Source organism: Lonchura striata, chromosome 4 (assembly GCF_046129695.1).
Source record: "Lonchura striata isolate bLonStr1 chromosome 4, bLonStr1.mat, whole genome shotgun sequence".
Taxonomy (NCBI): Eukaryota; Metazoa; Chordata; class Aves; order Passeriformes; family Estrildidae; genus Lonchura; species Lonchura striata.
In genome coordinates this window covers 46,516,642-46,540,942 of record NC_134606.1, presented here as the reverse complement: position 1 = coordinate 46,540,942, position 24,301 = coordinate 46,516,642, and the positions used below count along the sequence as shown (strand labels likewise).

Sequence of the window (24,301 nt, the reverse complement as noted above, 5' to 3'; positions counted from 1 at the left end):
GAATGATACATCATTTAAGAAACAGATGTATCAAATTTTCATTTATCTTACTATAGAATATAAGTTAAAGAAGTTATATAGATAGTACTGTGTCAGAATCTTTACATCTGTGACTCATTAGCCCTGCTGTGCACATGATCCATTTCTCATCTAGACAAAACTACAATACCCATGTAATGGAAATGAGCACAAACAAGAAACCTACATAAGAAGTAAAATCTGAATAGCAAGCAATAAATGACATTTATTGAAAAAATGGATAAACAGAAAATTTTTAAACAACTTCATTTTCACTCATCAGCCTTTAGAATTACAGCAATTTTCAGTTACCTCTAAATTAGCATATTTGCAATTTGATGTTTTAAACTCATATTAAATTTGATATATATCTTATATATATATCTTCAACATGTAGGAGAACTGAGAATTAATTAAGAAAGGTGCTTATTCAGAATATATAGTGGTTCGTCATGAAATATTTTCTTTTTCCTTGAGAAGCAATGAAAGTCTTGGGAAAGATTTATGTGGCTGTACACAGAACCATTTACTTTCAGCACTTCACAGGCCAGTCCCAGCATTCCCAAAGCTTCCCAGCATTACACAGGCAAGTTCAAAACTAGCTGTCAGTACTGCAGTGTTCTGCCTACATGAACAACACATGAGAAAAGGGTCCATCCCATTCTTTCATCTGCAGCTTAGTTACTTCTTCCAGCTTGTTCCCAAGTAGAACAAAGCTTTCTTTCCTTTGCCCAAAGTGGTCATAATCTCAAACCTGACAGTCAGACACAAGCAATGCCAGCTGGGACCTAGATCATCTCCCCATGAGTAACACATATCTTTGGAGAGAGCCAGAAACATGGGAACACTAAATGGAACCCAGCAGACTCTACAACAGGTCCATAGTTTTTGCATGTGTGGGAGGCTTTAGAAGGCATTACACCCTCTGGCATCCATGAAAGATAATGCTGGTACACAATGAGCTTCTAAAAAGGCATAAAAAGAGCTATCCTTCCCACAAAATGAGTTCTCTTCCTTTCCTGTCACTCTGCTATAAATATAGCCACAAATATCCCCTGGATCTGTTTTATTTTTTTCCCTATCGAAAGTTGTTCTCAATGACGGATTCAAAGCTACTCAATTTTCTCTTTATTTGGTTTGATTCTTGAACTGCACATAGGAAGGGTTCTTGTCCTACACCCTGGGAGGCCCTAACAGAATACAAAACACTACAGTCATCAACAGCGACCACTGGTCTACTAAATTCCTCTGCTGACAGCTACTCAAGCTCACCCTGAAAAGCTAGCCGGTTACAATTTCCAAATTAGCACAGTTGCTGCATGCCTCACTGCCATTTTTGCCCAAATGCCAAGCAAAACATGATGCCTGATGGAGGCCAACAGCCATGGGACAACATTACCCACCTGAAAGTGCAGGTAAAGCCAACTTGCCCCATACTATGGCTACTGAGAAAACTGAGGGATGCCAAAACATTGTAATATTCCCTCTGTCTGATTTTTATTTTTTTACTTGGATGAAATAGTTCTCCTGTTACATTCATCACAGCCTTGAAGGATGTAATTCCCACTAGCTGTCCTAGATTTTTCACAGGACTCTCAGCTTTGTCCATTGGTCCACACAAGGTCAATATTGTAAGGCCATCATAACCCTGTCAGAGGCAAGTATGATAACATTAAGCAGCAGTGTTACTGGTTTGACACTGTGCTGCATACACTCCAGTTTGACTACTGCATTTGCTCAGTATAGTAAATGTCACAGTCCTCTCTAGGATTTTCCTTCTGACCTGCCAATAAACCCAAGCTGCACAAGCTTGCATGTTCCTGTGAAGACATGGTAAATGAGACAGGAATTACCACCTGCTGTTCTCTTGCACTTCCTAAGGTTACAGCCAGCTGCTGCTATTTCACATCAAATCACACAGGCTTCAGGCCAGAGTGATCCTGACACTCTTTATGGCTGCTCTGCCTCTCTCCAACACCACCTCCAGTTCTAATTAATCCCTCAGACTGAGTGCCAGTCCTGTGGCTAATTATTGTACCTGCCCTAGGGAATACAGTGTTTGGTATCACCCTGTACAGTGCCATGGACTCTCAGCAGGAGCTCTCTTATATAATGCCTTTTATCATAACTGCTGCTTTCTACAGCAGCAAATCTGCTAACAAAAACAGTACACCACAACAAGAATCCAGAATTTTCTTTTCACATAGGTAAACATTCAGCAAAGAGTTCTGATTTGAATACATAATGATCCAGACTTTGTAAAAAAAATAGTAAAAATGCAGTGTTTAAGATCTACCATAAACAGATGACTATAAAAGCCTTATTTCCTATAATGACCTTTGTGAAATCGACCTGACACTGCAGTCAAACTGAATAAAACTGGACAAAGCCAACACTTCTCTACTTTTGTCCCATTAGTAAATGAATTTTCAGTGAGGCAAAATGTATTTTCTACACAACTCAATTAGGTGTTCTGATGAGCAATCACACATCTGACCTCCATAAAATGAGGCAAACCTGCTACTCTCACTGAAAGTGAGAGCAGGCATCCAGTTAACTGGATATGGGCTGGCTCATAACCAAGTTGGTCCTCAAAACAAAAATCTTCTCTCCCAGCTTATGTTTATCTTCAATTTTTTTAACTGCTGCAGTTATGTGATGCAGGTAAGTGGTTCAAGCTTCTTCTCTGATGCTTATTAGGACTGGATTAATTTTTTTAAGAGTTGTTTTCAATCAAATTTGTCCAATTCGAATGTTCAGTGTTGCAGCACTTCTGTGTGACAGCTGTAGTTAGAGATACAACAACTACATGATGTATTTTCAGCCACAGCACAGGGCTGTAGAAAAAGGAACAGGATGTACAGAGACTTCCTTCCTCACCATTCCTCTGGCATTACTAAAAAGGGGCAAGATGCAAACCAACTGGTGGAGAGCGAAGACACACACTGCCAGGCTCTTAAGACAGGAATGACAACATCCTCCTCTCAGCAGCAGGTATGTGGCACTTTCTCTGGAGTGTCACAGCTGTTCTGCATTCCCCAAGGGAACCTCAGGAGCTGAACATCAAAGGAGTAGCTTGGCCCTAGAGAGCCACTCACAGCCAAAAGGGCACTGCTATACTCCTATGAACTCTGGCTCTCAAGTCTGAGTGTCCCAATGCTTTAGACAGAGTTGGCAGCCAGCATCATCGGAGTTCGTTCCTAACCTTGCCTAGTTACAGAGCGCCAAGTTACCTTGCTCCAATTTGTTACCCTAGTTTTGCCTTAATGGAAAACAGGGGAGCCACAACAGCCCAATGCCAGTGAAGTGCTGATAATTAATCCCAGGAATGGAGAAATATACCCCTGTTGCCTTGTGGCAGATAAGGAAACAAAGCCTTATGAATTAAATTAACTGCTCAAAGACAGACTGGCATTAAACTGGATGTCCAGTGGTTTTCTCAATGATTCTGCTCCAGTGAAAGTTTTGTTAACAGAAGGAATCACTAATGCTTTTTCAATATTGTTATTTAAAAAAGTGGCCCACTAAGAGTGCAGTTTGAAAGAGTATCTAGATATAGATTATAATTTGATCTATCATTTGATTTAAACAGGTCAATTAATAACAGAAGAAACAACCATGAGTGTAATCGCACTGCTAAAATATGAAATTAAAGCAGCATTGTGCTATATGCTTGAAGCAACATAAAATAAAAAAAAATATGCTTTCTGACCATTTTCTAGCTGGGTGGCACCTGGTCAACCTCCAGTCATCTGGGACTCCCACAGTGAGCCAGGACTGATGATAAATGATGGAGAGTGGCCTGGCCAGCCCTTCCACCAGCTCCCTCAGTACCTTCATGTGGACCCCATCTGGCCCCAGAGATGTGTGAGTTTCCAAGTGGCACATCAGGACTAACTGCTTCCTCCTGGATTGCAGGGGATCTGTTCAGATCCCTATCCCTGTCTACCAGATCAGGGGGCTGGTTGCCCTTGGGACAACCAGTCTTTCTGTTGAAAACTGAGGCAAAGAAGGCTTTAATTACCTCAGCCTTTTCCTCATCCTTGATTACAAAGTTCCCCTCCACATCCAATAAGACATTCCACACTACCAGTTCTGTTTCCAAACATTCACCTCTGAAGACCTATTTCCATTATTAAGATACAGTCTGTACTTGGACAATATAGCCCTTGAAATTCTACCATCATTAAATTTTCAAAGGCTTTTCTTTAATTGGACTAGAGCTGAACAACTGGAGCTGAGCAGCCTGATATCACCATTTATACAGTCCACAGGCTAAATTCCATCATTTTTAATTTTCTCATGGCTCAGTACAGTAAAGCAAATCTCCACAGACATTTCATGAAGCCATGCCCTCTGCAAAAAGAAGACCATCCAAAAGATACATTAACATGACCATTTATTACACTGGTATCAAGGACACCTAGTTCTGCATTTGACCTAAATGTTTAGTCAACCAGACCTTTAGAGTAATTAAGAGATTTGATATAAAAATATATAAAGAGATAAATAATAATTTTTACAAGTAATATCAGGACTCACCATCGCTACCTTATTGGTGGAATCATGTGATTAAAAGCTGTATTAACTTGCTGCTCAAACTCACACTCAGGGTGAATTTCTGTATCACTCACACTACTAGAATGTGTTTTACGTCATATTTTCTACACAATATGGACATTGGTAGATCAAGCCACAGGGCATTATCAACTGGAGCCCTTATGCCATCTCTGCACAATGAAGGATCCAAAAATTATATCTGAATACTTAGGAAAACTCCTCAGATTCTTAAAAAAAAAAAACCAACAAGCCAACAACAAAAAACCCACAAACCCCCAGCCACATTATTCTAAAACTATATATACCTGACCTCTGGCTGGTATTTGCACAGCTGAATTCTCAGTGTTATGACTTTATTCAAGGTATTTTCAAGAAAACCTGAACTTCAAATCAGTTCAGTATATACTCTACATGTCCAGTGACTGAACATTTTGAGATAACTGATGACTATTTTTATGTTTTAAAATTATTTCCGAAAGAATGAACCCTCAAAAATCTCAAGGTGAAAAAACTTTGTGCAGGACAGAAAACAATACCTTTGCCTCCTGCAAAATGTTTTCACAAATATCTTTCTACTTTCTTTTCAGCAGATTTTTGGAAATTTAAGATCTCATCTTAACTTGGACAGTCTTTACATTTTATTTTGATTTCTTTTACAAAAATGCCTGGAGGAAAGAAAGCAGCTTTTCTAAAGAAAAAGGGCAATTTTGAAATTTCAGTTATAGCTTGGAACGCTAACAGTTTTTGTGAAGTTAAACACTTGTTTCAAACCAGTATGTAAACATATAAACCCAAAGAAACTTCAGGTTCCTTACCTGTAAAAGATGAATTAGCAGTAAAACATTTACTGCTCTTAGATACTATATCCAACCTGTCTGCAAACTTGTCAAATCCAAGTGTCAATGTCATGCCCCAGTTACTTTCAGGTACAATATTTATTGAAAGTAATATTGTATGCCATTACCTCCAAACCCATTTATTTTACACACACAGTGATGGAATACTATGTGCAAAGGTAACCAACCAGGACTAAATGGGTTTAGTTTCATTTGGTGCATGAGTGGCTTACACATAAAAATTCTATTAATTATATTGTAAATCCCCTGGCACAGCAGGTTGAGCAGACTCACCCTGAAGACAGTTATCAGAAGAGATAACTGCTGTACCAAGAAATAGAAAATGGTCAGAGGCTTCATGGTACTTATTACTTGTGAAATATGAAGGGGAAAAAAGGAGAAGAGGCTGTAGAACACATTCAAAATAGATTAAGGGAAAACCAACAACACTGGGCAAATTTCCCAAGTTTGGCCCATATACTTAAACAGGAAGTAGGTTACTAAAACCTGCATTGACTAAAGAGTTGGTAAAGTTTCAGCTTGTCCACAAGATGCTAGTCACCACCTATTCCTCTCTACTGCTGACCTTATTGAATTCCTTTTCTGTAATCAGATACAGAATTCAGTCTTGAGTGCCAGCTGCTGCTTCAGATAAAACATTGTGATGTCCTTATATATGAATTCCTCAGTTGGATATTTTTCGCTTTTTATCTGCACTTGATTTACCAAACCCACAAACAGTCATAGCCATGATTTGTATGGCTCACTAAGGACTCTACTGCCTTCCTGTATAAGGAGTATGTCTTGGCAAAGTAGGACTCGACAATCTCTGCGCAGCAGAGGTCCCACTGCAGTAACACTGACCAAACCTGCATCTTCTTATTGGGCCTTGCCAACGCTTCCAGACCAGGGACTGAAAGCCACATATGCTTAACCACTTAATAGTTTGCATCTACATCTCTTCAACATTTTGGCAAAATTTCTGCATCATCATTCCCTTGTGTTGATACCACTTCATTTGTTCTCCAGTGTTCAGACCTCTGGGGCTTTCCCTGGAAACTTCTCTGACAGTCATAATTCCAGATTCTTATCCTCAGCTATGTAATGCTCTCCACAGCATTGCTCTTCCATATTTGTTACTGCATCCTTTCTCTGATACTGGCATCAAATTTGTTCTCCTGTTCTTTTGGATCACACACTGTGAATGTAAGAACATGCATTCTTCTGCATGTAAGGCCACTTAGTGCAAGCACTTGTGCTCGAGCCTGTCTTATGCCACCTGAATGGAGCATCCTCTCCTAAGCCAGAGGCGCTGCACTGCTCTCCTCCCCTGCACCTCTCTCTCCTCACTTTCCCTGCAAAGCTCTATAGCACAGAACTAGACAAAATACACAGCCCAGTATGGCCTCTGAGAGACACTAAATTCACTTAGAAGTTAAAAGGAAATTTTTACATTATTTATAACCTTTAGTTTGTTTATTAGTTACCTAGAAAAAAAGCACATTGCTCTTGTTTTTACTCTCTACTTTCTTTTTATTTATTTAAGTAGTTTTCCAACACCTAATGAGTTTCAACTGAAATAATATTTAAAGCTGTTCACTCTCAGGCCACTGTCTTTGTGATGTGCAGCCCTAGCACCAAGCACAACAGGATACCCTGGCAGTTAACAGAACATCAAAATCAGCTTAAAAGCATGTTGCAGCTTCAGATACTCTTACTGGCTGAAAAAAATGTAAAATCCAATTAAATCAAATGGTATGAAACAAAACAGTAGAATGAAATAAAGCTGCAAATTCAAAATATTTAACATAGTCAACAGAAGAAAATAATCAATGGAACATACTGTTATGGGAAAAATTATAAACATGTAACCAAAGAGAGTTACTGTATCATCTGAACAATGTAACCAAGCGTTTTCTAATGAAGCACAGATGTAAAGAAGAGTGAACTAGCACAGCCAATCTATTCAAACTTACACTCCTGTATTCCTCTATTTCTCTGTTCAAATAAACATGACATTTAGAAATTAAAAGAACCCTCTCATTTCCTAAGTTAAATCATGTTCTGTCTGGATTGTAACTACAAGGTGATAATATTGTTATTATTAAAAATATTAAATACATATATGTCAGGAAAAAGCTAATACATGCATACATTATATTTGTTTACAATTCACTAAGTATTAGCTACATTTTACATGAAATCCAGAAGTATATTTATTAGAAACTCACTGGCCCTCTGCGTTGTGGAAGCCCATGCATGGCATGAACACATTGCTGGGAAAACTGAATGGTTTGGTTAGGAAAGCCAGCTTTATACAGCAGAGCAAAATCACTGTGGAACCTGCTTCCACCCATAATGGAAACTGTACACTATGGGATCACTCAAATCTTCCCAGACACTTCCTGCTCACGTTCAGCATTACTGTCCTGCAGACACTTCAACATGCAGGGTAAATGCAGCTAATAAGCATAATTAGCTCAGACAGTGTATTTTAATTTAGTTTTGCACTAAAGAGTAATTGCCTACTCAGCGAAGGGGAAGTGTAACATTTTTTTAAGATGCTTACCCGAGGGCCCTGATCACCTTGATCTCCCTGCAAAGTGGAAAGATGAGATGATAGGTTTAACACAGCATCTGTGTGCTACCCAGCTCTCTTACATAATCTAACATTTCACTGCATCAATACAAACAGTCTCTTGAGTTCATGCTGGGAGGGCTTTCCAGTCTCTTGTAAGAATCACCCGAACATCAACTCACCTTCTCGCCTTTTGGACCAGGAGGGCCCTGAAAGAAACAAAGGCAAAGATTAATTACTGATGCTGATGAAGTCCTAGGATACAGCAAGAAACAGGTCTGTGTCAATCTGCAATTTCTTCTCAACAATATATTTCCTTATAAAGTCTAACTCCGAATGCCAGTGCTACTCCAGAGATGGTTTCTTCACTGTACTAATAATAGGAACTGCACACTATTTCTTGAATAGTTTGCTAATGTGTGTTGAATCAGTCTACTTAGACAAGCAAAACTATGCCTGAAATGGCAAAATATCTATCTACAGATTTCACTTAGGGACAATAGATTATCTCCTATCAGATAAAAAAAAGTTTTCTTAGACTGTAAAACTTCTTTGCAAGTGCACTTAATAAATTCAAATACATATAAATCTGTCATGTATTTTGGCACCCTCCTTGTATTAGACTGCCAAAGAAAAATGGATTTGAAATTCTAAAAGTAGGGGTTTTATTCCTTTTTTTGGCAATACTGATGTTTAGTCTCAAGCAGACTGTTTAGGCAAAATGAGCACTTTGTGTAACACGATTTTGCAGGAGTATTACTTTTTGTTACTCACCACCCAACAAACAGTAAGGTGACAGAACCACAAATAGGAAGTCCTTTCCTATTCCATTTTTATTGAGCGCTTTCCAGAAAGCTAGCAGCAGGTTTCTAAACCACTAGTTTTTCAGGTTAGTACCTTGTGAATAAAAATGCTATCAGTCTGAAAAAAACTGTCTGCTTACACAGTGCAGACTCTACCTTCAGCTTTCTGAAAGATATGCAGGTGTTTCATTACAAAGAAGGACCTGAGATACATATGAAAGCAGCTGTAAACAGAGAAGGAGCCATTCAAGCCAGCATGGTTCACTGTGATAACACAAAGAGAGTGTGTGGCAGTGTGTGTGTGTTTGTGAGGGTTTATACAGAACAAGAAAAGATTGTCACTAACAACACTGACAAAATTTCATGTGGTTCACATAAAATGCAGTGGAATGGAGGTCAGTCTGCTGTACATTAAAGACGTGATCAACCACAGGCAAGTCTTTGAAAACCACTGTTGTAGCCAATATTCTGCTTAGTTTTAAGGGCTTCTGATGCATGTCAGAGAAGAGCATCTGCTGCTGAATCAAAGGAATTAAAGCATATGCTTCTCCTTCCATGGCCATCTCTTCTGTCTGCTGCAGAGGACACAGGAACAACTCTGCCTCCTGATGTCCCCAGGTCTCCTTCAGGAAGGACAGTGGGAACTGCCAGCTGAGTGGAAACTCTCTGATCAATTAACTATGACCCCTGCCCACTTTGCATTGCCTTGCAAGCACTTGGCCTCTTTAAAAACAAATTAAACAAAATAATTTAATTAATAGATACAATCTGTCTGCACCTTTAAGGTCTCTCCATATATATATATATTTATTTTTTTTTAATGCTTTAAATCCCACTATCCTTTCCCAGTTCAGAAGTTCACATAAATACATACCAAAAACTAAGTGCAGCACCGTCTACCTTTAGCTACAGTCTCCACATACACGTACTGTGACGTGACATTACAGTAGAGCAGGTCTGCTTTAAAGCTTACACATACATGCCACTGAGCTTGTGAATTTGTGAACTCATACCATCAGTAAGGCAGTAATTGCAAGATGGGAAGAACTAAAATCAGTCGGTGCAGGCTGCGGCTGCCTTCTCCACAGTGAACGCGAAGCACAAGCAAAGGGTTGTGCTCACGTGTTCTCCCTCCTTGAATTATCAAGCCATTACTGGCTCTGGATATCTCACTGCCTGCAAAGTGCAAATAGCATGACCCCTATCTGCTACAGTCAGAATCCTATTTCTTGGGCCTTAGGCATGAAATTATAGGTAACGTGACACGACTGAGACTGTAAACAGATGTTGTCTTGTGGGAGCTGTTGCTGCCTTCATTTAGATGCTCAGTGCTGCTCTTACACCCAAGAGTGGCCCTACTTCTAATGGGTTTTGGCTCATAACTTTTCTGAAGCGGGTTTGCCACAGCTCTGCCTGTTGGTAGAAACTACAACAGGAGAGATCACAGCAGCTGCCCGAACTATGCTGGCTCACTGGAACAGAAACAAGTTAGAGCTCACATGAGGGGCTCAGCCACCAGATCTGCAGGACTACTGCACTGTCTCCCTGGTATGATTGCTGGCAATTATGTTCAGCCATCTCCAGTGCACAAGTGGCCCCTTCCTCTACCCTGCATACTTTCCTCTGCTAATAGTTCTCTGAAAGTACAACCTATACCCAAACATGCCTTTTTAATAAGATTGAATTATATCTCTCTTTTTTTGTCTCCCTTTTCTATGCAGGATTTTCTGAATATGATCTGTACACATCATAACCAGAATTTGTTTTGGCTTTTTTTGCTTTGTGTTTTCTCTCCCTGAGTGGCAAGCACCATCACCTCCAACAAGTCACCCTTCCAGCACATAATTTTTCATAAAAGTCTTCATATTGTACCAGGGATGAAAAACAGCTTTTCAAAAGCCCACAAAAACACTTCTGGTGTGAACATTCTCACAAGTCTCTTCACTTGTATTCACAATGTTCTTGCTTTCCACAAGAGGCCTCAAAAACAAACAAACAAATGCAAATGAAAGTGGTTCTTTTGGATGCAAGTGAAGAGAACCAGTGGGTTTCATCAAAATAAAAATTAATGGAATTCTTTCATGGCTTGTTCACCCATCTCTGGCTTTTCCCCCACTGTTTCAATTGTCCTCTATTGTTTTTGCAACTTTAAACAGAAAATTCCTATCCTCAGCCTTTGACATCTTCTTTCCATTTCTGCTGAGAAATTCTCCCAAGGTTTTTTTACTGCAGTGTGTGTACACTGAGTGGAAGCAAGGAGGAAGAAAAATCAGAGCGGAAGTTGGGTTTGTGGGGGTGGGGCATGATTAGGAGACAGATTTGTTTAAAGGAGGGCAAGGTTTCTTCTGTTTAAGGGTACAGACACAAAGCACAGAGTGAGTAAAATAACACTAGTTGTGTAGGCCACAGCATGGACTTGCTGCTTTTTTTCCCAGGGAGACTTCTGTGCTTTCGTTTATGAGATGGCAGAGATCAAGCGGCAAGCTGCCGAACAAATGTGAAAGCATTTTGTGTAAGTTATATGAAACGTCTGAGGTCAGAGCATTTCTGAAATAACTTCACAGTGTTTTCACTAGAAACAGAGGCTCCTTTCTCAAAGTGTAATTATCTACTCCAGACTACTATACATTTCCAAGGAGAGTTTATAGCCTGTTTCACATAAGCAAGGCCTTGTAAATCTCAAACACATGCAAAATCTGCATTCATAATTAGGCAAAAAATACTACTGTTTTTAAAACAAAGTCTCCTAAAGCAGACTGAAAGAACTCCAGGCACCTGCCAGCTAAGAACAGAACCAAAATCAGGGTCAAATCCAAAAACCAGCTCTATTCAGGATTACTGATAGGTGACCTCCCCCACTTTTTTTTGCTATCAAAATCCCACTTCCATACTCTGATGAAATTTTACATTATTATAAATATGTGTACAGGAACAGAAAGGCAAGAGATGCAATACTAGAAAACAGGAGGCTGATCCTTGCAGTCTTCATCAGGCAGTTTACCCTTAAAATTAACTGAGTGTGATCAGCATGATTTTTTTTCACACAGCTAAAATTTTGTAATTCATTCCCTGAAGGATGCTAATTTTGTCTTCCACCCTTGAGGTCATTGCCACCTATATAGTTTTGCAAATGTTACATCCACAGACCTCTTAAAAAGCCAGTAGTTGACTTATATTGGTTTTACAAACATTCATAATTATCAAAATTCTCTTACAGCTATCGTCCCTGCACATACCTATTGCTACAGATCTGCCTTCAGCCATAATACAGGAAGTTCTGCTGCAAACTCACCCAAAAGGCTCCAAGCATTGATGGAATAGCAGAACTGAAAATAGTAAGGGATTCTTAGTACTGAGTACAAAGCAATGTTGAAGGTTCTGTAAAAAGCTCCACAGTCAGTACAAAGGAGTGCAGATTTTTCCTGATTGTTAGACAGCCAATATGATGCCTCCGTAAAAAGGACCAGCCAGTCCCCAGCATAAGCTGGTGACAACAAACCAACAAAATAACCAACAGGATCAGTTGGGCTTTGACAGTCCCAGGTCCCATTGGCATAATCCATCCTCACAGCTCCTAATGAACGTGACACGTCAAACTTGACAGCTCCCATCAGACAGAGCTACCACAGCAGACACAGGTGATAAAACCTTTCAGACACAGTCACTGCTTTCTAACATTCCCACCACAACATCCACAGGCTAAGCAAGCTGGCAGCTGGAGGACTGAATGCAGTTTGCAAGGTTCAGCCTTCATTTTCATTTGGGATTGAGGGGCACAGTGCAGCCATCCTTACCAGCACCCACAATGTGACTGGCAGCCAAAGGCAACAGCAGCCTTGCAGAAATGAACACAAACGTGAACCAGCTATTCCAATGTCACCCAGACAAATCCAAAAGGGGAATCAATTTCCCAGCTTAGTTTAACCATGTGTTCACAGCTAAACAGCATGCCATACATTGCCTGAGTCAACTCAGTATTGCAGATTACTTCAAGAGTAAAAGGTAGCTTTAGCATGTAACAACAAAATAATCAGATCCAAAAGCTGAATTTTATTTCTTTGAAACTTGACTCATGACTTCGATAAGTTACAAGAATCTGACTGGAACAACAGTCCCCAGCCTATCCTGTAATGGCTGCAAAATATTAGGATGATTTGCTGAATCACAGGAGGTTACATTATGCAAACACCACTGTGTTTCATAACTATTTCAAAGTTCCTACACTCATTTCAGTCTTGTGTCCACTATGCAAACCCTGAACTACTGAGGCAATGCGGTTTTGGCATCTGCTGAGCTTGGCCATGTTCAGCCAGTGTTTACATATGCTAGTTTACAATGCCAACATTTCACCTTGCAACAGTTTTACAAGTACTCAGAAGAATTTTCTATGAATCTGAACAGTTTCTACTGCTGAAGTGCCTTCCTTTTTACATTTTTATTTACAGTTTTATTACATTTATTTACAGTTTTATCCTCCTCCTGTAACATGACTGACTTATGGTGAAAACTTCAACCAACCACCTCTCAAAAGACTCTTAATAATATGTAATTTTCTTCCCTTATATTCTTTAGTTTTTGTTAAAAATCCTAAGACAGAGAAAAAGAAACCTGAATTTTTGACACAATAAGGGTGACTGCCTTAAACAACATTATGTAAATGATTTAAGCTGAGAAACATAATACTGATTTATATAGCAATCTAGATAAACAGCTCTGTTAACATTCACAACGAGCAAATTATAAATGACTCCTGCTGTAAATTCATACAATTTTATTCAAAAGTCAGTGATTTATATAGCAATATATAAATCAGACAAGTTTATAAACTACAGGCAGGAGAACACAGTCTACCCAAAATATGTCAAGAAACCATTTAGACATTCATTTATACATTCATTTAGACATTCATAGACTGCATTCAAATCTCATGCTCAAATCTCAGCTCTAGCTGAGGTTGGGATTGGGTGCTTATTTTGAAACTTATAATGCTGCTCACAAAAACCACCAGCTCACATTAGAAACTGCAGAATTAATCCAGTACCCAGGAAAAAGCACAAGGCCCAGTGTCCCTAGCAAGAACCTGCTAAAGGGGATCTCCTCTTCCTTTCTATGACATTTCTTCTTTGATTAATCAGTAAGACTGTCATCTTCTCCTCCCCTTTCCCTTCTTTTTACAGACAATATAATGTTTTATTTGAAAGCTTACAAAACATGACAAAGAGCCCTACAAAGATTTTATGGCACACAGGGTATGTGACTATGTACCCATAGCCTGAGCATGAAAAAACAAGGATCAGCTTTACTATTTCCACAAATTAATTTAAATTATGATTTGAATGTGAGGTTTCTTGTGAGTCAAGTAGCTGCTGTATGTGACATTAAGACCAATTATACAGCGGCAGAAAATAATGGCATATTCTTAAAGAAAAGAAAATGGCTTCTGGTAGAGTCAAAAGCCTTCTGACTTTCACTTAATGCTCAATGCACTGTAATACATGAACCTTAGCCCTCATTGCCTTGTCCACAATGCATTCCTGTCCTCCTACTTGTCAGATAAGCAAAAATCCACTGATGACATTAGAGAGTTAATGCAATACAGTAAAAAAAACCAAACTAACAAAGAAAACCCAAAAAAACCCCACCAAAACAAAAAAAAGACCCAACCAAACAACAAACAAACAACAATGAAAATAAACCACACCCCAAAGGAAATGCCATTCTTGTAAACAGGTAAAAGAGGACATAAAAGTACAGATGAGAAAACTTCATATTGCTGTATCTATCATGTTATTAAAGAAAAAAACAACCAGAGTTTCCGATTTCAATAACATGAAGGAGTGAAGAAGATGCAAACATTATCTTTATTACTTCAAAACCACAGAAACACAAAATTTTTTGGCTGGCACTCAGAACTGCAGAAAGACATAATAAAAGACAACTGATATGGGCCCTACAGAATCAAAATTCAGAAAGCAGACTGAACAGGAAGCCTTTTTTTACTATTATAACTACTATTATATTTGACATTTCCACAGCAATCTCGGGATTTTTTGGAGTTCAATCTATGATTTTTAACAATATTTTTAATTACAACATAGCATCAACCTCAGTGTTCAATATCTGGTTTAGAAAACATTTTAAAAATGAGATAGTTTTGATACAGACTGGTTGAGGCTTCCTACTCTTCCACCCATCATCCAGCAGACCCCTTTCTCATTAGATGTCCATGAGATAGTTTTGATACAGACTGGTTGAGGCTTCCTACTCTTCCACCCATCATCCAGCAGACCCCTTTCTCATTAGATGTCCACCTGAGACTTGAAAAAGCATCACATGCTACCTTAGAATCAGCAGTTTGTCAGTTTGTGTTGGAAGGGTTTAAAGGTCATTTAGTCCATGGCCCCTTCAATGAGCAGGAGCTACTTCGACTTGACCATTAAGTAAATACTTTTTATACTTCCTTTGGTAGATTTTTATCAATAGGTCAGTTCTCTTATTTATTCCTAAAAGTTTATTAAGAAGAAAGCTCCTCACTGGGCGTTAACAGCTTCTTTTATTTCCAGAAACAATAGTTCATATTCCAGTGTTTTAGCTAGTTTTAACCTAAAACTTGAATGGTGGCTTTTGTAATTCAAGCACCTCTGATATTTCCCTGATTTTTTACTAGCCTGGTAGATGATTCAGGTGAAACGACAGTGCCCTTTGCTCATTTACTTTTTTTGACTTAAAAGAACAAACCTCTCTGTTCATCTATTTGAAATAAGGGCTGGTTTCAAAACCAGGCAAGTTTTTGAAATTTTGACCTGTACCTGTTATCATATCAAGACAAATTTATAAGTAATAAAAGCTGAACTTGTATAAACAAGCAAATCTGTACAGTTCACATCTGAACAAGGGTTTGCAGACAACATGTATTTGCAGCATTTTTAACACTAAATCTATTTTCAGCAAGAGGATTTTAACACAGACTTTGAAATAGGGAAGGCCAATTCCATTCTTCCATTTACTGCGGTGACTCCACACTGGTTTCACTAGCAATGCTCTGAGTTTCAGTATTTCAGAGGCAAGGCATACTGTCTATACACTGTTTTTTCCTTTCCAAATTTTGCCACTTAATACAGGAGATATTTTCTCATTCAGGGTAGTAGAATGTCAAAGAAAGATTTATATATTCCTTTAGTGTTGTCTGCAAATGCTACTATAAAATGCTGCTGCGAACGATGTGTGTTAGATTACCTAAATCATGAATGGTTAAAAGAAAATGGCAGTAAAATAGTAGTATACAGCCACAGCCATGTAAAAAAATAGCACCAGGGGTAGAAAGGCTTCTGAGACATCCACAGATTAAGAGCAATGGAATTATTTCAGAAATTAGGTAACTTTTTAAACTTCAGGGTATGCTAATGCTTGGGAAGAATCTATTTCAGCAAAACATGACGCATTCCTCCAAGAATCTTACACTTCCTTCTCTCCTATGACCCCCGGCAGGTTCTGTAGTCCCTTAAATTGTTCCTCTGCATAGACTCCATCAAAAAAGCCCTTTTCACAAGAACTGTCTGACAAATGTAATGATAAAAGCTACACTGCACAAACCCACCTGAGGTGACCTGCAAGTATTAGGTTACTGCAGATGTTTCTGAACTATTCCAAGTACAAGGCATTGCTGAAAGAGGCAAAGCTTGACACTCTAAGTCATAACTCTAGCCTTGATGGGGATGTGTCAACCCTTAGATTAATTTATTTAATGTCAAATACTGTAAAGAAAGAAAAGCACAAAAAAGCACATAAAATAATGTTTATGTTACAATAAGACAAACAAATGTCAGTACAAGAACTAAATCTTTCCTTTATTGTCACCAATTCCCTTATCTGCAAAGGGGAAAACTACAATGATGTATTTCATAGAGCTATTTTGAGAACTGTTCAGATTTGTGAAGTTTGAGATGGAATACCAGATAACTACAGATGAATTTTTATATCAACTACAAGCATACACATACTTTTCTATGCAGACACATGTAAAAGTGAGATGACTGAATATATTCTTGTAGCCTATAAGGCTGGAAACATCTTTATACAGGAAGCAATTTAAGAGAACATAAAGTTTATTAAAAACAAAACTGTTTTCTCCTGAAGACCAAGAGTATGGACTACAAAATTCAGAGCATCTTCAGGGGAAATTAAACACATATGTATATTTATATTTAAATGGATATTGACTCTTTTTGGCAAATGATCACTAGCAGACATAATGGGCAATATAGCTGGATTGTATTTCTGAAAATACGTGATTCTCTTACATGTTTCTCAGCAGCTCACAGCTCTTGAATATTACTGATGGATCTCAGTAAAAAACTATATTAGGAAATCCTACAGTATTGTAGGGACAGACAAAGGATTTTTGAAATTGGCATTCTGGATTAAAGCCCACAAATAGAATGGACACTTCCATGCCAATAATAACATTACTGGCAGTGCAGAGAATCCATGAAAGTAACTGCTGCATTTTCTGCCTTTTTCTTCCTTCTTGAAACTTAACCCATACTTACAGGAAAGAGTAACATATCAGCACAGCTCTTCATGCCAGAATCAATTCAATACTAAAAAACCTAAAGCATTTCTACTAACTTAATTTGCTTGAAGTAAAATTTCAGTTCACAGATGTATCACTTTATAAAGGGAAATATAAATTTTGAAGGTTTCCTCTACCAGCTTGAGATCCAAATCTCCCAGGTCTGCTCAAATTTATAGGATTTTCAAGCATCTAGCACAAAGCATCACCAGCCTCTGAAATGATAATGGCTTTCAAAGGAACTCTGATATTTTGAAAACCTTGTGAAAGACTAATGTCTTAGACATCACAGCATTATCTTCAAGTCACAGTAAACTTGATGAAATGCACATTTTTATAACTTCTAAATTTTTTTTATTAAAGCTAGTGAAACTACTGGGATCTGCAACAAATTGAACTGGATTTCAAAGATAAAATACAGCATGAAGATCACTAAAAACAATAAACCAACATGAGTTTAATATCAAGTTAAAAACATGTGGAGCAGGATAGTAAAATACTAGATCATATTCCTGAACAATACGTTGCTTTGACATAATCCCTAATAGAACACAGAACACACTAGTGTATTTCTGCCATGTGTAGAATAAGAGCAAGAAAATACGAAGGTCATTTGATAAAGAAATGATGTAGGCATACAAGAAATATTTCAGAGTCCTTAATTATATTTTGACAAACCTTTGTAATGTCATAATGGAACCACAACACCAAGTTTGCAATTGCTTTTTTGTACTCCTATGTACTCTGTTAAGCTAAGCACTGGTTTACCAAATTAAGGCTTGCAAGTAATTTTTGCTTCACAGTTTCTCACTTGCTCTTAGAAGAGCTACCATGCCCTGGTGACAGCTGGAACTTCTAGATTAATAGATGGAATGCTAATGTGTGATTCCCCATCAAATTTGTAGTGCCATATGTAACCAGTGAATCAGATCTTCATGTTTATTTTATGACAAAAAACCCAATTATTTAAAAAAATTAATAATGATGGCATGAAGAAAAGTTGGTAACATCCTTAAAATAGAAAGCTCTCATGCATATTTTGTTTTAGAGTTTTAAATATTAGTTTTATGTATTGTCTAATTTTAGGGCTTATTTTTTCAGACTAACAGTCTCATAAATTGTTGCTATGTGAACTACGAAATGAGGAGATCAACTTCTAAAAGTTTTGCATCAAACTCTCTTCAAAGCCCATCTTCCAAGCTTTCTTTATCTATTGCATACCGCTACTCCCAAAGGAGATCTTCAGATTCAGTAAAAGAAGCCACCATCATAGCAGCAGATTTTTTTTTACAAGCACATCCAGAGCTGATAATTATGTTGCATGAGGAGCCCTTTTCACAGAATTCCGTACAATGGATATTCTTATTTTTCTATTTGTAGAAAATCAAAACCTAGACTGAATTGTTAATAGTAAAATTAACAGAATTCAAGTATAATACTTTCTGAATCAAGCAAGGGAATAAGAAATTTATAAGTAAGAGCCTGAGTCGAGAAATGGGGGACTTCAGGCAGCTCTTCAAAATGCAGTTTATTGTATCTGAGATGTTACAACAGTCCAGGGTTGTGGGTGACAGAGCCTGCACCTACAGCTGTCAGCTCCAGATGTAGACAAGCCTGAAGACCCCTTAATTTTGGTTACAATGCATTATATATTTGTCTTTGCTGTGCATCTTAATACATAATCAACCAATCAATACCTTTACTCTTACCTACAGCCTATCATAACTACTATCACTACCATATTATGGTCAGTACTATCCAATCACAGTTAGGATTCTACAGTTAAAGCTTAAAGTTGTTTTTTAGTTTTCTTACAGTGGAAAATTCTTAGACCTTTTTTCTACTTGCCATATTGGCATGCTTGTCTGCTTTTCTAAGACCTATTTCTGCTTGGTAAAAGCATATTTTTGTTTGTGGTCAACATATCCTTTACGCTAAGTCATAAAACCTCCTTCTAACTCAACCTTTGCTTTCTTAGCTGTCCAGTAACGACTGGTCCAGCAATTGTCAATTTACACATCTGTTATTCTTCTATACAAAAACTTCTTTCCATCTCTATTTTGTTCTCAGATTCTACATTAAGAGATCTTTCTGACAAGCATACATATCTGTTAAACTTCCTTGTCAAACTTTCATCCTTCCCAACAATTACCTGTTCGAGGAAATGCTGTGGAACCTCTGAACATCTTGCCATTTCAGCACCAGATAGTTACTGAAATTATAACTCAAAAGCTTGCCTAACAGAGTAAGTAAAAGAACACAGCAGCACAGTTGGGGTAGGAGTCTGGCCTCCTCCTGGTGTCTGACAGAGCCTGATGAGCAGAGCTCTAAAAAGTCTCATTATCCCCAACTAAGTTCACTTAGCAGGGTACTTGCAGGGAAGTCATCAATCTGCCATTAGAGACTTCTTTGCAATTCCTGACAAAAGGGTGGGAAAAGACAAGTAAAAAAATATGTTGAAAGCAGAACATAGTATCAAATTGTAAAATAATTTTGTTTGTTGATGCATGGGACTTTTACTCCTCTCTGCCTTTTTAAATTATGTATGGTGTTTCCTTACTCTTGGCACAACAGATAGCTCAGAACAATTTTCCCCTAAATCTCCAATTCTGTGCTCTCTTATTTACAAAGCAAAGAATCCTCTTACTTGCACTAATACTCCCCCACTCTACATGCTTAGCCAAGAAAACCATTTAATATTCATAGCTCTTCTGGTTTACACATGTGCATAAGTCTACCAGGGGAAACTGAAGTGTTTGATATTTGAAAGAGCTCATTGTTGTTGTCAATGCCTTTTAACAAAATTAACTTCCATTTTATTACATATGAAGCTGAGAAAGCATCATACTTAAAAACAATTAAATGCACAATCACCTTCTGAGAAGACACATTTCTGGCTTCTTTTGTGTCATAAACACTTATGCATACAGTAAATGAAGTTTTGAGCATGATTTTTCCTCTTAACAATCTCTGATGTGGTTCCATCCAGCAATTAACATAAAACGAAAAGCCATGAAAATGGCATTTATTTCTTCTTGTTCACAAATCAATATGGGCTGTTCCCTAAAAAGCTCACACAATTTCAATGGTGTTCACAAATGCTATTACCATTTAAGAAAGGAGAATGGCAACTGAAGTTCTGCCTGCTTAAACACATATGAAACTCGGTATGAGTGTGTTTATATATGTGATGCCCTCAGATTCATTTCTGATCTCATAATTTGCAGTAAATTGTTATTAGCAGCAAAGGCATCAAGAATTTATCTTTGTTATTCGTACAAAGAAAGTAAGAAACAGACTTCTACATGTCTGCTACCTAATGTTAATAAACTAATTGTCAAAGTTTGACAGCGAAATCTGACCTGCAACTTGTAACTCAATAGCAGACTAGCATTTGTATAATCAGTTTGAGTAATACAGCTCCTCAGAAGTTTAAAAGGAACATAGGGTATGAGTTTCTAGGAGAAATACCCCACAAGATCATTCTTAGCAGTGAGAACAGCTGATGGCCTGGGTACAACCACTGGGTTTCTCCCAGGAGCAGTAACTTTACTGCACTGTGTATCTGAAAGTGAAATATTGCTTCAGACTTCAGCTGATTTTGTCCTTCATAAGTGTATTTCTTGCCTCCTTCCTCCACTCTCCATGCAAGTAAAGAATTTTGGGGCATTCATGAGAGGAAACTGCCAGAAAAAAAGGAATGTGGAGTTTACACCTCAATTCATGATGATCAGAAAAAACAAACATGTCCAACTCTAACAATCTGACAGATAGTGACCACTCTGCTGCACCGGTCAATAGGAAATTACGTACCTTGCCCATAGCTTAAAAAGCCATAAAAACACACAATTACGTGATGTTATCAACTGTCCCACTACTGAATGGCATGCACTGAGAGCAATATTTAACAGGTTGTGGAATGCAGATGGAATGCAGAACCCAAGACTACCAAAACTGAAAGGGAAGCTCAACAGGAATTAAAATACACTTTGTTTATACAATCCCTTTCCCATCCTTCCTACTGTCAGATACTCTTTTCTAAGATCTAGGAGTCTCTGTACCATCACAGTGTTCTCTAGGAAGTGATAAATATCTTCCCTAGACTGCTGCCTTCCAAACCCACTCAAAACGAGGGCCTGTGACCTGCTGTGTTTCTCTGACCTTTGACAAAACCCAGAAAACTAAAAGTTAAAATGGTCCCCACCAGCACTGTTGACAGCACAAACCAGTAATAGCCAGTTTAACCATTAATCAGAATCTCTGTCATCAAAAATTAAAAATACTCTAGTCACAGACCCTGATGCTTGATGGTGAAAAAAAGACACACGTACATTTGTCACCACAATCGCTATGGAAACCCTTTATCGCGCACCAGGCACTGGGAAATTTCAGGCTGCTACAACATCACGTCCGTGGACGTGTCACACAAAGCAAAACAAGAATCTCATGAAAACAAATATCAATCATTAACACTTTTTTCATTTCTAATGCAGACTTGGACAGCCGCCAAAGGGAAAGGAGAAGCATCTGTGAGGCTGCTGTATGTCAAAGTCCCACACAGAGAGTGCTCATGCCTACTGACATGAGACACAAAGAATGTTGTGCTAGAGATAGGCCAGGGAGAGCATACTGCCCCAAAGAAGGAAAAAGTTGCCTGGCTGAGACCAAGTCACACCAAAACACCACTCTACCCCACACTTACAGTTTTAATAGTTTTAGTTCAGCAACATTTCTTTAAAGGGTTGTTTTGTTTTTCTTCACCATAGTATTAAAAGCATGGCTTCTAGTGTTTACATGAGCCTTACCTCTAAACAACAAAAAAAGTTTAAAATAGCCAGCCTTCTCTCTTTACCCAGATAGTACATTTCTTACACAATTAATGTGAGACTAGAAGCTAAACTTTGTTGTCTGACAAGCAGGAATACTTCCATTATTTAAAAAAGAGAAACTATGGGCAGAATTTGGTTGTATAGATTTACTGGGAGAAAAACCCTTTCTGGTTCAAGCTAATCTAAATATATATTTATATTCCAGAGAATAAAAAGCTGATTTTTTTTTTTTTGGGTCATTCAAGAGTCAGAATTTAATTTCAGCAAAAATGTTAAATAGTTTATTACTTGCTCTTCAACAGAAGAACACAATTTACATGGTATTTCTTTTTAGCAGGAAAACCAAAATCATAAGAAGGGACTTGATTTTTTTAAAAGCTTAGGCTAGAAATTCTTTATGTTTTTTTTATTGTGATCTTTACTTTTCAGAGAAATACAACAGACCCATAAGTTTTTACTGAAAGAAAAAAAATCATGCCTGTAAGTTGTAATAAAGCTTCTTGTTATTTAAAATGGGGAAATGTGAAGCAATATTATATTTTGTCATCTGTTTTTGAAGAAAATAAGCAGTAAAAAAAATTAAAATGATAGGAGGATGTGCCCAGTAATTAGGTGTGTGTTAGGTGAATATAATATGTACTTTATAAAACCAGAGTGAAAAAGAATGGGGGTTAATAAAACAGTGAGTATAGAAATGATTAGAATTTATCCCTGACCTTAGCATGGACTTCCATGGCTAGAACACCAGAAACTTTCTAAGTGCTTCTCCAATCAGCATAGCAATTTTGTTCTTTGAAGCCAGGAAGCCTTTACTTACTAACCCAACTGATCAATACTTTAAATTTTGAATTTCTCACAGACACAGTTAAGACCAGGGAAACTGTTAAAAATCATAATAGGCTGGAATTTCTGCATTACTTAATGACATGCCAAGGGGTTTTGATTTATTTTATCTGTATGGGAAGAAATTCTGGGATAAACTTCTAAATGTACAGCCTCTGTGTAGTTGCCTGGGACTCGTAGATGTCAACACTGGCTAGAAGGCAATTCAGCAGAATGGTTATCTGATTCAGTAGCTGCCTACAGTCAGAATCGGGAATGAGGAGGCATGAATGTGCACAGCTAGTGTCATGTGAGAGATTCCCTAGGTATCCAAGACAGCTGCCTGTGACTGACAGCTACAACCACAGCCCAACACAGACTCCAGCCCGAGTACATAAACCAGCCAGCGGCTGAGGCCGGATACGCTGGATCAATTCACACAGCAACAAATGCCTGAATGCAGACAGTGTAACTGAGCCCAAGGAGTTCACCATGAGCTGGACAGGTTTCTAGGTGCACTGAGTATTGACTTCACCTTCACTGACTGCCAGGAGTACGTAGACACCTCGTAGGTCAACACCTACACAACACAAGCTTCTGGGTTTAGGAATCCTAATGTAAAGCTGAACACAACTCTGTTTCATGCCCTTATGTCTTCCCTACCAGTGCTCCCAAAAGAATTATTCCTGGACTCAATCAGCCAGTCGAAATTACTGCGTACACACATATCCTCCTGACACAATAAGAGCATCTTGAGCTGAAAAGAAGGGAAAGGCATTGTTAATGATAATGGTACATGCTGCTGAGGACAATGGTGATGACCCAGAGGTGAACATTTCCACTGGGAGGAATTACTGAAGTTAACATGTAAGAACTCTCTCTTTAAACATGGGGAACATTTTTAGAGGGCTTTTTCTTTGGTTTGCACCTCACTTCTCTTACACCCGTGATGAGATTTCTCTGCCTTTCTGCCCTTGAAACAGCACTGCACGCTGCCATCTCCCTGGTGGTTCCTTGCCTACAGCTATCCCAGGGCACTTCATGTAGAGATATGAGCTTGGAAGACTGAGCAGCTGTTTACAAGCATTAGGCAACTGCAATGTGGGAGGTGGGGCTCCAAACCCAGAAGGAAAGGCCACGGGTGGCAGCACAAGTTAACATCAACTAGAGGGCAGCCCATAGGCTCAAGAACCAGCCTCAGGTCCTCAACAGAGCTTGTTCAGAGCTACAGTGCCAGACAGCATTACAGTCTCTCTTAACCAATCCCCAGCAGCACAGAGGCT

At 38.4% G+C, this 24,301-nt stretch overlaps 1 protein-coding gene across 1 annotated transcript in view; it reads right to left on the bottom strand.

The window, feature by feature from the left end:
- Positions 1-24,301, bottom strand: part of COL25A1 (collagen type XXV alpha 1 chain) — a 294,301-nt gene that overhangs the window by 90,956 nt on the left and 179,044 nt on the right. Inside the window, exons 6-7 of the mRNA XM_021525517.2 lie at positions 8,175-8,201; positions 7,984-8,010 (exon numbers count right to left, since the gene is read on the bottom strand). Coding sequence (XP_021381192.1) covers positions 7,984-8,010; positions 8,175-8,201 — 54 coding nt within the window. The remainder of the gene's footprint in view (positions 1-7,983; positions 8,011-8,174; positions 8,202-24,301) is intronic.